The sequence below is a fragment of the Ctenocephalides felis genome, unplaced genomic scaffold (assembly GCF_003426905.1).
Source record: "Ctenocephalides felis isolate EL2017-DRISC unplaced genomic scaffold, ASM342690v1 CF-g0.4_SCAFFOLD_03573, whole genome shotgun sequence".
Taxonomy (NCBI): Eukaryota; Metazoa; Arthropoda; class Insecta; order Siphonaptera; family Pulicidae; genus Ctenocephalides; species Ctenocephalides felis.
The window spans coordinates 14700808-14714940 of NW_020539727.1; the positions used below are offsets into that span (position 1 = coordinate 14700808).

Sequence of the window (14133 nt, forward strand, 5' to 3'; positions counted from 1 at the left end):
AACCTTGTGCAAGAATTTTGAGCTTGACTGGTGGTCAAATAGACTTTAATATGATAAACTTGATGATGAACTTTGTATTTAATGTTCGAATGCTTTTTTCAGCTCTTTTTGCAGAAGCGAAATTCGTGCAGCTACTATAATTATTATAAAATTACTATCCATTTAATGTTAATTATGAATAAGTTTGACAAGAGCCTGAAATAATATCTTTTATTATTGATTAAGGCTTGCTTATGAATAAATGAATGAATAAAATGGAAAGCTATATAAAATAACTAAGTTAAAAATAACACTATACCTTATAAAACAATTAATTAACGTATACTAAGAAAATTATATCCAGCTATCGTCAACTAAACAACAGTGCTCAAAACCATTTGTCCATTTACTAATAATGATTCAATTGGAGAATACATAAGATTTGTTTTTTTATGAGTTTTGATTTTATTTCCAGAATATTCCCTTCGCAGTGATGGAGAAGATGAGATTTATGGAAAGGATGAGGGACGATTTAAGAAAACAAAATCTTAATCCGGAAGACCACACCTATGATCAACCTTTGATGCCTGATGATGAAAATATGGAATACGGTAATAATTCTTTAGAAAATTCTATCAATTTTTTTCAAACAGGGTAGAACTGGGCATAAAGATCCAATAAGTACTCAACCAACGACGAAAGAAAATACTTTTGCTATGGATTTTTAGGCATTGCCGTTTATCTCGCGATAGCAACATCGTAAGAATCAAAGAAATGGCTGGTTATACATCTTTTACCCTCTACTTTCAAATATTGTTGTAACTTTACTTGCTTTTGAGATATCGGTAGTGGACCTTCAAACCCTGTTCGACCCTATCAAAATTTTTATTTTTCAACTTCCCGTAGGGTAGTTATAGTAATGGGCCAAAAATCGAAAATGAAAATTTTTGCATTTCTTCACGTTTTGAAAGTTTCTGAACATTTTGGCATACCTCAGAAAAAATGGATGTGTGTGTATGTGTGTATGTGTGTGTGTGTGTTTTGTATGTCCGTATTTTTTCGTCCACGTTTTCGGGCGCACGGATCAACCGATTTGAATGGTTTAAAAAACATTCGATCCCTATTGATAGGGAGATGTGCTGATTAGTTTTTGGCAAAGGCAGGTTCAGCCGTTACGGAGACACGGAGCAAAGAGTGCAGAAAATACAAATCGAGTTTTTGACTGAACGAAGTATCGGATTTGAATGATATAAAAAACATTCAATTTGTAATGATTAGGAGAAGAGGTGATTAGTTTTTGGCAAAGACAGGTCCCGCCATTTTGAAGATACAGAGCTAAATGTGCAAAAAATGGCAGTTTTCGAGTGAACTAAGCGTCCGATTTGAATGATCTAAAAACCTACTGCTTGTATTGGCAAAACAATTGCTTTTGGGGATAAAAAAATGTTACACCTTTTTTATTTTCCATAAAATATTTTTGTAATTTTGGATTAAAAATTCAAAAAATTACCCTGGCTAAGCACAGCCTAAGCGCCACTCTGGTACAAGTGTTTACCCAAGTGTTTATGTACTGGATGTGAAAATGCCGCCAAGCTAAGCACAGTATAAGTGAAAGTGTCGCACAGAATTATTTGCAAAAGCGTTTAGACTGTGACTGGAAAACTTTTTCAATTTTATGTAAATTTAGGCAACTATTTTTTTGAAATTGAATTCGAAATGAAATGACGGTTGTTAATGTTCTGGGGATAAATTGAGTTATGATTTACATTTGATTTGCTCAGATGTAACAAGATAGCAAAAATAATGAAAGTTACAGTATTTGTAATAATATATATGAAAACGTTTGAAATTTCTCGAATAATTCATTACGGTACGGAAAGTTCCTGCAATTTGCCTTAAGGCACGGTGCCATACACCACTAGTTTGATCAATAATTCGTCTTCTTTTAATTTTTTTTCCTTTTCTTTTGCTTCTTTATTTTAATGGGTATAGTTTTCATATATTCTGGTCCTTCATCATTAAGTATTCTTATTTCTTCTTGTTGTTTTTTTTGCGATTACTACAACCATGCTCTATAAAAAGTTCCAGGTGGCCGAGAAACCCGAATGGTTCCCCGAAGAAAACACTTTTGGCCGAGTCCCCAACAAAGGATGATTCGCAGACGAAACACCAGGCCGCCCTTGGTGGTCGTCGACAATGTTAGGCCCAGGGAAAGGGAAATGGCAGTCGTTTTACCAACAGGTTGAAAATCTAAATATTTTGCGAATATAAATAAGTTGCGAACTCAATTTTTAATATTTAATCGAATATTATTTTTAGCTTCATTTGATATTGTACGAGAAGTCCCTTCAAATTTACCAGAAGTCACCGTCAACAAACTAACTGCCCCAAACAACGACCAAGGTAAGATATTTATTAACAGTGATAATGGATTTATTATAATAGTAATAATCCATTGTTAATAATTATATGATAAAAAAAGGCTAAAACGAAAAATATCCGATGATCTCATAAATAGCCATTTGTAAACGCTAACATTAATATTATTATTATCTTATTTCTAATATTGTTATTTTGTTATTATTTATTATTTTTCTATTTAGAAATTTTATTTATTTTATTTATTAATTTTATTTTTATTATTATTTGCTTAAATCATCATACTACGGATATCATTTTAATGTAAAGTCTATCCTTTATACTCTTATTTATTTAAATTTATGTTATTATTATTATCATTATTGCTAGATGTTATATTATTTAACAGTTGTAATAAATATAGTAATTAAAAAAAATGATAATTTTGCAAATAATTTGCTATTATTTTTAGCTACATTTGAAATTGCACAAGAAGTTTCTTCAAATTTACAAGAAATGGCTGTCAACAAGTTGACTGCTCCAAGCAACAATCAAGGTAAAACAATTATTAATAGTAATAATTTATTTATTTATTTATATAATGTATATATATACTAGTTGACCCGGCAAACCGTTGTTTTGCTAAGTAAGGTATATTCTAAACAATTTCTAGATAATCGAAAAATTAATACTTTTAGTGTACAGGGATGTGTTGTTTGAATGCTATTTACAATGAGCTATTATAAAAACAATAAACCCCATTAGTTTGTCTATATTTTGGCTGGAAGTTTTATACACTTTCAATAAAAAAAATAGCATAATCCACTCCAAGTTTTTTTGGTCTTGTTGATTACGTTTCAAGTTCTTCAGATTCTTTTTGGATTCTCTCGATTTTGTGTATAATTGTAAATAATACTACTGAGCTTATACACAATTTTCAAATTTCTGCGAGAAGAAATAGAAAATGAATAAAGTATTTCTTCTTTGACCTGCTTTTTGAAAAGTTTTCGATGTTAACATTCGATGAATTAAAGTAAATTTAATAAAAAGTATATATGTAAAGCATGGCGAAGTACAAAGGTCCAATTTAACTTTGAGCAAATATTAATTATATTATCAAAATCAAACCAATTATATCACAACAATTAACACATTTCAAACAAACAATTATCTGACTACGTTCAGTTAAACTGTCAGCTACTTCATCATTGTAGAAATGTGCTTTTTTGATGTCTTTCAAAAATTCGTAATCTAGACCTCTTTACCCTACAGGTTTAATGTCTTATTTCAATTTTAAAGGTATTTTACAAAATAATTACATTTTTAAGTAATGCCAAAAAACTACCAACGGAAGGAAATACTTTTATTATGGATTTTCAAAGATTACCCAATAGCAAAGTCATGAGAATCAAGGTTAAAGCTGGTTATACATCTTTTTCCCTCTACTTTCAAATATTGTTGTTAAATAATGCTTAACTTTACTGGTTTTTGACACATCGGTGGTGGACCTTTTCAATCCCAGACTTTTATATATTACTATCTATTCTTAGATAAATTCTGGGAAATTAAAACTGGGAAAATGTTATTCGAAATGCATTTTCATATTAACATTTCAAAAAAGTTGATATTTTGAGTTTCTAGCAACACTTACTATCCGTTTAATAACGTTTTTGTGTATAAATAAAACTACGAACAAAACTACTTACTGACACTTAATCATAATTAAATACTATTCACGTAAAACGTTCTATTAAACGTAATTGAACATAATCTGTCAAAAACGTTTGACATTTGACGTATTAGCCACCGTCCATTGTTTTATTATTGATTAAATTACGCTTCTACAAAAATTTTCAAATTAAAAATGTAAAGTTTGTACGCGATTTTGAAATAATATCTCACCTTTCCGACAACCTACTGAGTAGCACGAATTTTTTAAGACTAAGACTGGCTAAATCGGTTCAGCCGTTTTCGAGTTTTAGCGGATCATTTTATCGAGAGCTCCATTTTTATATATAAGATTAATTTATTGTTGATAATTATTTAAAATTGATTTAATTAATAATTTTGTTTTATTCTAGATGCCGATTCGCAATACAATACACTCGGTTCGATTTTGGAAGCCCAGAAAATAGATGAACAAGGAATCATTACACCTTTGAAAGTTGTCACTGAAGGTATAGAAATTATATATATATATATATATATATATATATATATATATATATATACTAGCTGGCCCGGTAAACTTTGTTAGCCAACAAAAATATTTCTAGATAATTTTTAGCATAAATGTAGAATGTAGGATGTAGAAGTGTGTTATATGAGTGAAATGGACAGCTAACACAAATTATACGGTTGGTTTACCCACTGCAAAGCATGTCACATATAGATGTTCATGAGGCACAGCCTAATCTGAAACTGGTTTCATTTAAATTGAATTGGTACATTTAAAGATCAAGGTTCTGATGTATTACTACCGCGCTTTTAAATAATGTATTATTTATTGAATTTCAACAAATTTCCAATCTGTAACAGAGAAAGATCTAACAGAAATATTTAACACTCTTGTTTATTCGAACTTTTGAAATTAGGCTCTTTGCCCCAAATTTTCACTTCCATCTTATAAAAAAATAAAGGGCGGTACTGCTCTAGGAAACAAAATGTTAGGTATTTCTCATTGCCATTTCACACCGTAATGCCTAAAAATTGACTTATTTTTCATTAGAAACATATATTTGATCTATATTTTTAAGTGACAATAGATATCGCTGCTGCCTGATATCAAGTTGCCATTTAGCCAGTTAACCATGGAGCACCCTTTCACCTTATAAATCAAATATTAATTTTATAAATATTCTTGATAGTTTAGATATGTTACTAATAAGTTTAAGGATAAATATCAATTTGTTGTATTATTTTTTAACTTCCCGTAGGGCAAGTTATAGTAATCGCAAAAAAATCAAAAATGAAAATTTGTATATATCTTTACGTTTCAGAGGTTTCTGAATATTTTGGCATACCTTAGAAAAAATGGATGTATGTATGTGTGTGTGTGTGTGTGTGTGTGTATGTATATATGTATGTATGTATGTACGTGTGTGTATGTATGTGCGGATACAAATTTTCGTCGACGATTTCGGGAACACGGATAAACCGATTTGAATAATTCAAAAAACATTCGATTCGTATTGATAAGGAGACGTGCTGATTAGTTTTTGGCGAAGGCAGGTCTAGCCGTTCCAAAGATACGGGGCAAAAAGTGCCGAAAACGGTAACTCAGTTTTTAAGAGAACGGAGCGTTCGATTTGAATAATTCAACAAACATTTCACTTGCATTGACAAGATGAAGAATCGATAAAATTTTCATGAAGGTAGGTCTAGCGGTTTCGAAGGCATGGAGGAAAAAGTAAAAAAAATGAGCCATTTGGCGGTCAAAAATGATCATTAGACATATGCACATCAAATTATCAGATATTTTATAGAGATTTTAACAATAACTATACATTTTGTTAACATTTCTATGGGTTCCGTACCAATGCTTATGCGTTAGACAGCGACGCGGCGCTTACGCGCTTTATATTTTGTTCCTATGCAGTTAAAGCAGTACGATTGCTTTGAAAAAAATGTACAGATCTTCCACAATATGTCAAAATAAAAAAAAAAAAAATTTTTAGAAAAAAAAGATTAAAAAAAATATTTTTTTTAAAAAAAAATTTTTTTTCAAAAAAAAAGTAATTTTTTGTCCAATTTATAGTTTCTCAAAAATCTTTTTTTTCAAAGTAAATTTTTTTCAAAAATGTCAATCGTTTTTAACAAAAATAATAATTTTTGGAACGGGAAGTTCCAGCAATTTGCCTTAAGGCACGATGCCTTAATTGCCTTAAGATAGAATTCCACTTACAGCTAGTTTATTTTTCAATAACGATTTTTGTGAGTACGTGAGTTGACTATATCCCGAATAACACAATTTCCCGCATAAAACAAGTAGTTTGGTTCGAACACTGCAAAATCGTTTTAACGTCATAATTCTGTAAAAAAATTATTTTTTTAATCTCTGTAATATTACTGATTATAAAAATATTATTTTTTAGCCCCGGTGCAACCTGGATCACCCGAAGAATTTGCTTTCAAGATGGACATTAATCAATTCTACAAAAGATTCATGAAGAAAAGTGAGGTAAAGTGATTCAGGAACCAATTCTTCCTCATAACAGAGACCAAAGTTATGGCAAGGCCATGTTAACATACATTATGCTACTGAATCATACTGCATACTGTCAAAATGTCATGTATTAGGTTGTCAAATATCTCCCTTCCGCTTTTTGCTCTTGGTTTATAATACAAAAAGGCGGAAGGGAGATATTTGACAACCTTATTCTGTGCATTCAAGCGTTTTATACATAAACTGCTACGTCACTCGTATGTTATGAAGCTGGGTCAAAAAGACCTTGTTACCTAAATAGTTAGAAAAAAATCCTTCTATAATTATTTAAATAAATGTTGTTCGAATTGTAGCACAGTCGGGTCAGGAAAGTCTATACTGTGTGTTAAAGTAATAATGTGGTCCGCAAGCATAGTTTTGAATAGTCTGCGATTTTTTGAATTGTTTTTATATTATTGTAAGCGTTTAATGAAGTTCTGGCTTGTTTCTCCTATGTAATTTAAATTACAATCAACCACATGGCTTTTGTCAATATTTAGTATAGAAAGTTCTTCATAACATAGCCTTGCCATAACATTGGTCTGTTATGCGGCAGAATCGGTCCCTCAGTTTTGATACTTGAACTTACTTAAAATTTCATAAACATTTACCTAAATAGCTGCATCTTACAACTAGTTGTTATTATTTTCAGAATGCAGGGACTGATCAACCCACAACAGAGTCTACAGAGTCAGATGGTGAAAAACCAAAAGATGTAGGTCAAGTCATTTTGGATGGATATGCACAAATTCAGGAGAAACCCGAAACTAAACGAGAAGCTAGGGAAGGAGTTCAAAGATTCATCAGGGCATTGTAAGTTTTTGAAAAAAAAATTAGTAGGACAAAACACAAAGCTTAGCAACTATATTGTGGAAACCGAACAAACAACTTTCTCATCTGACTATGTTCAGTAAAACTAACAGCTAAGTCGTCATTCTAGAAATGTGTTTCTCTTGCTGTTTTAACTTTCCTAAGAATACATTTTCATCAAAAAAAATCTATTCGCTAATTTTGTGTTTTCTCGACGTTTCAAGCCATTCTGAATCGAATGAGACCAAATTTGGAAAAAGTATGTGTGTGTATGTGTGTGTGTATGTGTGTGTGTATGTGTATGTGTGTGTGTGTGTGTGTGTGTGTATGAACAGATTTTTTGCCGTAAATCGACGTTTTTTCAAAAACGGCTGGACCGATTTCAAAAATTTAAAAGCCATTCGATGTATCTTAATGAGAACTATTGCTTGTGCGACGATCGGCAAAGCCGTTTCTTTATAAATCGCAGAAAAGTGAAAATTTTTTCGTCCACGTTTTAGCCCGCAATTCTTAATCGATTTTGAAAATTCAAAAACCGTTCGAAAGATATTGGTTGGGAATCGTGCTGATTAGTTTTTGGTAATGATCGGCCTGGCTGTTTTCTTGTAATAAAGTGTTGAAAATATGAGTTATGAAATATTATTGTAATAAGTATTGAATAGATCATACTGAAATATTACGGTCCTACGAGTTAAAAATTCGTCGAAGTTTGCAAAAATAAGTATCGTTCTTTTGACATTTGTCAAAATTAGACCTTTCATCGACGTTCCCTCAGAAACGCCTGAACCGATTTCAGAAATTTCAAACCCATTTGATGTATCTCAATGAGGACTATAGTTTGTCAGTTTCGTGAGACGATCTGCCGAGCCGTTTCTTTGTAATTTGAAAAAAAAGTGTTAAACTTTTCTTCCACATTTAAGCTCAAACTACCGAATGGATTTTAAAAAATCAAAAACTGTTCGAATGATATTAGTTGGGAATGATACTGATTAGTTTTAGGTGAAAATCTACCGAGCCGTTTTCTTGTAATTAACTGTTGGATAAAAAATTTAGGCCTATTTTGATAAAACTTTTTTAGCGATATATATCATGGTCTTATACAACTTATTGAAATATTACGGCCTTGCAATAAGTAGTTTAATTTTAAAAATTTATCGAAGTTCAAAAAATGAGTAGTTTTTTTGACGTTTGTTAAAATTAAAATTAGACGATTTACTTGGTATAACGATAGAGTACTTGGTCTTAATGAACATAATAAACAATTAAAGTCCTGCAAAGAACTGTCTCAATTATAAAAATTATTGATTTTTGAAAATTTGCTTTTAGAAAATACTCCGAGTTAATGTGTTTGTTCGTTTTCAAATATGTGTTATAAATCCACTCGGAATACTTTTAATGACTCATAAATTAATCTATTTTTTACTAAATCGATTATTTACACATATCCGGAAGTACTAAAGTAGTGAATCTGCTAGAATCCATCAAGATGTCTATAATGAAGCGAATTCTAGATGGAATGTGAATTACTTTAATTCTGGTGGAAATGGCGCTCATTAAACCATATGATTTAAATGAAAAAAAAAACATCGTATATGCTTCTTATTTGCATGATAACGATTTGAAGAAAAAGGCCAAAAATATATGAATTTTTAGTGGCCAGTTTTTTTGAAAAACAATAAAAGACATTTTTTCTTATTAGTTCTTCTATCGATTTCCGACGTTATTTTGAAAAAATGTAATTACACAATTGAGAAGAGGTGTCATTCCCCGGGGCGTGTTGGCGGAACCCGAATTGTTTTCAATTTTTAACTACAGGGTAAGATAAACCTAATTCAAAAATTTCAAGCAATTCGGAGCAAAGTATAAAAATTCAAACCCAAAACGCTCCGTTTAATGCACTACATCTAATTCAACATCTTATGAATGTTTTCTTCTTGCTGTTTTTTTTTAAGGGGGCTGTTCATTTTTATGACAAAAAATGCAAGGTATTTGTTTTTGTTTTGGCTTTTTCTGGGACCAGATATTTGCAAATTTTTTCTGCGTTGTGTTATGAAGTTGTTTGAGGTAGGGGGACTAGATATTGCAGTGGTGAACAAATTAAAAAAAAAATGCAAGTCGATCCGACTTGTAGTTTTTTTTAATTTGTGGCACCAAATTGAAAAAAGTCAATTTGAGAAAAACGTATTTGAAGTTTTAAATATTATGTACTAAATACACCATTTAATTTAATGTACGAAATACACCATGGTGTTCAAAGATGCTGACATATTAAAAAGATCATGTGCATGAGGTATTATAATGAAAAAGAGGCAGATGGCATACAATAGCTTGCGGAGCGATAAAAAAACGCTTCCAGAGGATCATACGTATAGAGATATATATATCTATAACTTCGTCAAAAAAATAGATATTGAGATGATTTTTTTTTAAATGATTCTAAGGGTTTTATCTTTCACAATATCAAAAAATCTCAAAACCGAAACAACAAAAAAATAAAAAACAAACAACCCCCCTTGAATGTCATCTGGTCCTTTATCATATTTGATTACAGTGAGTTTATCTATTTTTTCTATCTATTAAGGGTTAGGAGATGCACATACCACGGTGACCAGTGCTTCGACAACCAGTGTCCAGGAAGACTTACATCAATGCTGGTTGCTGCAGCAAAACTAAACGAGGAAAAAATGCGACAGGATGCAGAAAATGAAGATATGACCACTTCTGCAACCACGGTTGCAACAGTTCTGGCTCAGGCTGTCCACGAAGCCGACAAGGAACACGGTGGCCAGGCTGATGACAAGAGGTAAAAATAAAAAAAAGAGTTAAACAACGCCTAAACAAATATTGTTTTCGTAACTTCACTCATCATGTAATAATTGTGCTTGAAGAACTTCATGTAATTGAAATTAACATACATTCATTGACTGCTTCGCTGGCGATATAATCTCATTCTTTGAATAGCTGTAATATCTGTCTTGCCTAAAATATTGAAGCCATACTTTTATATTTGTTTTATTTATCAAGTCCTGCACATAGCTTGATCTATGTATCATTTTCTTTTTTTATGTGAACGTTAATGCAATGATTATAATCAATATTACGAGGTTATAAATTAACCATATTATTAACGTCAACAGGCACATTTATAATTTGGCCAAATATTCCAAATTGTCCATTTGCATGTCGCAATCGTCTAATTTGCATGAAACACAACCTAGGTGAAATTAATCTTTCAGATACAGTATCTAGTTTAGGTAGATAATTTGGTATAGGTGGAAATACAAACCCGTTAAATTTACACAAAGTGGGAATTTTACCCGAATTTAATACCTTTCGACGAGTTTGACATCCAACCTGATTATTTGAATCAACATTCAGAAAAACCATTATTAAGAATTTGTTTTTGAGTTTTATTTGATATTTTTAAGTCACTTTGAAACCAAAGTCGATCACACACAAAACATACACAGCCAAAGCTATCAATTGTAAATTGTTTTTCAAACAATTTTCGTGCATTCCTAAACAAATTGAAGTCTTTATATGGAAGTTCAAATACTTTATTTGACTTTTGCAAAAGATCAGTTCTCGTCACATTATTGGTCACATTATAAGCAGAATCATTAATTTGGAATTGACGTGATGTAGTTGCTGTATCAGAAAAAGTTACAGCAGTACTTTCATCTAAAAAGATAACAAAATAATAGTTAATAGAATAATAGAGTCAAATAGCGAAAAAAGATTCTTACTTATGTCAATGGTGTCGACATTAACATCTAAATTGATACTTGGCTCAAGATTTTCTAACAAAAATTAGCAATTAAATTAAATTAAAGAAGCAATAAATTAACCGATTATTTTCCTGCAGTTGTTTTGTTTGACGATGTAATCTTGATCTTTCAGAGTTTGTAAAAGGTTTGAACATGCGTCAATATTTAAAATTACTATTATATAAAATTAAAATTATTCTTCATAGGCATAATAACAGAGAAACATGTAAACTTTCTTTAAATTTCCAATAAAGAAATATTGTTTTCACAATTTCATTTATCATGTAATTGTGTTTGTAATTGAAATTGCAATTGAAATCAACATACTTTATTGTTTGCTTGTTTGTTTTGACTATTTCGCTGGTGATAGAGTTTCATTCTTTGAGCAACTGTAGTGCCTTGCCTATAAAAATATTTTCCATTTTAGTAATAACCCCAAAGGTATATAGTAACCTCGAAAAACTCGAATAATACAAATTACTTCAATAAACTTACATTTCTTACGCAGCGCAGATTCATTTGTTTCATTATTTGCACTACAATTGTTTATCGGGGACGGGATAAAATTTTTCCGAACCTGACATTTTTTATTAACTCATGATTTATTAACTTTTTCTGATAAAGCAACTAATCACGCCAATTGCAAATTGATGATTCTGCATATAAGGTGACTAATAATGTGACAAGAACTGATCTTTTGCAAGAGTCAAATGAAGTATTTGAACTTCCATATAAAGACTTCAATTTGTTTAGAAACGCACAAAAATTGTTTGAAAAACAATTTACAAATGATACTATTTAACCATGAAATGTTTTGACATAAAAATTGACCAATATGCTTCACGCTTTCGGTGACGTACGCACGTATAAAGTCACGCATACCAAAAAGCCTCGCACAAATACGACCAATCAGAATCGACCCGTATAGAAATCATACCATCAAATCGAGAGCGAATGACTTTTACTTGACCTTGACGTAACAATTTCTGTTGCATTTGTACGGATTTACACCCATGTCGCGCCTAAAGAATAAACGTAGCTCGTTACGCCCCATCACATCAACTATCTGTTAAAAAATGTTCGATCAAAATCAGTCCAGCCGTTCCGGAGCTTAACACATACTGTATCTCTCTATTATGTTTTAGGCGCGAAATGACCAAACAGTTCCTCATCTCCCGCATCATGGAAATGCTCATGGACGAGTTTTCTGCTGCCAAAGCCGATCAAGCATCCAAAGACAAACAACCAGGATCTGATCAATCCCAAATAGGACACTTTAATTTTGATCCAGATTCACCAGCCGTCCAGGAGGCTATCGCCTTGGCAGCTTTCAGACAACACCCTGCTTTCAATCGAGAAATGTTCTTTAGAAAAATGTTATTTGCAGTACGCAGACCACCAATGGACCCGACACAAGAGGATAAAAAAGATGGTGAACCTGTGAAGGATGAACCTCCAAAATCTGATGAGGATGACGACATTTTTGGTGGTGGCGTGGAGGTCATAACTCAGGAAACTAGTAAGAATCTGATCTAGGGTTTATACAAAAACCGACATTTCAGAAAACCGGTTTTCAAATTTTAATTTTACTATAAAACCGGTTTTAACCGGTTTCGAATTTTATATAGAAAATAAATTTTTGCTCGAACATCCCGTAATTTATCCGCAGTATAAATTAATTTAATAGTATTATCCGTATTTATCCGCAGTATAATTTAATAAATTTTTGCTCGAACATCCTGTAATTTATCCGCACATTTAGTGTGATTTAGAGCAGAATTTGACTGAATCTATTTGTTGTTCAATTTTATGGATAGTAAACAAAATTATTTTAATTTTACTCAGTAGAACTAAAAAATAATAGTGTATCTTGATTAAATAACTTTGAAAATACTTATTCGTTATTCATGCATCATTTTCACATATAAGAATGAAAATATTTTTATGATAGTGTAAGGAATATTTTCGAATAAATAAAATTAATACATTTTTAAATAAAAAAAATCATGAGATAAAAAAATATCAGATACATGTTGATACATACTTGTTAATATCAATTTTTGTTTTAAGGGGCACAACTAGTGTAACCGCCTAAAAAAAGGTGATTTTTGGGAATTTATATTGAAAAAACTACTCTATCAATCATTTCAAAATTTTAGAAGTATATTTATACATGCTTTAAGAATACATAGTAAAATTTTTGAAGAAAAAAAATTAAATATTTTTTAAGTTATCGTCGATATCCAACGGCGCGACAAAAAAAGGCCCTTAACTGCTGCAGTGATTCCGGCCTTCTACGTGGATGAAATAAAAAAAATAATAATTCTCGTCAAACTAGATTATATTGTCTCTAAAATGAACTACGATAAAAAAAAATAAATCAAAAATTGACAAAATGGCGGCGTTTTTAAAAAGAAGTCGAATTTTACCCAAAATTTTAGTCGTTTTTCGACTGCCAAATTTCGATTTTTGATCTGATCAAAAAATCGATAGTTCATTTTACAGAGAACTATATGCAGAACATGTAAAAAAAATTTGATAGTGATCAGATCATTCGTTTTTGAGTAATCACTGCAGCAAATTCGGAAAATGATGTTTCGAGAAAAACGCGTTTAAAGATAAAATGATCGGTGTACTATATACTATATATATGTATACTTCTTAAATGGCTGTAACTCAAACTTGAGTTGAGATATCGATTTAAAATTTTAATATGTTAATTTTAAAAGTGTTATCTATCAAAATATGAAAAAAAAAAATAAAAATCGATTTTTTCAAAATTTCACACTAGTTGTGCCCCTTAAAAACAATTAGCGACCAAATTATGCTTAATTGTTTTCAAAGCCTGGTATAATGATTCTAAGTTTTTTGTTCTTTAGTTTGTGGCTTCTAGGGTTCAAAACTCTTTTTTTTAAGTTTGAGTAGAGGAAGTTACTTCTTCAAGAAGAAGTCACACTGATTTAAATTAATACATGCACTGGTACAAAAATCTAAATTAATATATACAAAACCTTT

At 31.0% G+C, this 14133-nt stretch overlaps 1 protein-coding gene across 1 annotated transcript in view; it reads left to right on the forward strand.

Annotated features, from left to right (window-relative positions):
- LOC113389597 overlaps positions 1-14133 on the forward strand; it is a 35846-nt gene that overhangs the window by 9310 nt on the left and 12403 nt on the right. The window contains exons 8-16 of the mRNA XM_026626617.1: positions 455-590; positions 2062-2220; positions 2299-2382; positions 2810-2893; positions 4419-4514; positions 6432-6517; positions 7194-7354; positions 9933-10154; positions 12264-12637. Coding sequence (XP_026482402.1) covers positions 455-590; positions 2062-2220; positions 2299-2382; positions 2810-2893; positions 4419-4514; positions 6432-6517; positions 7194-7354; positions 9933-10154; positions 12264-12637 — 1402 coding nt within the window. The remainder of the gene's footprint in view (positions 1-454; positions 591-2061; positions 2221-2298; positions 2383-2809; positions 2894-4418; positions 4515-6431; positions 6518-7193; positions 7355-9932; positions 10155-12263; positions 12638-14133) is intronic.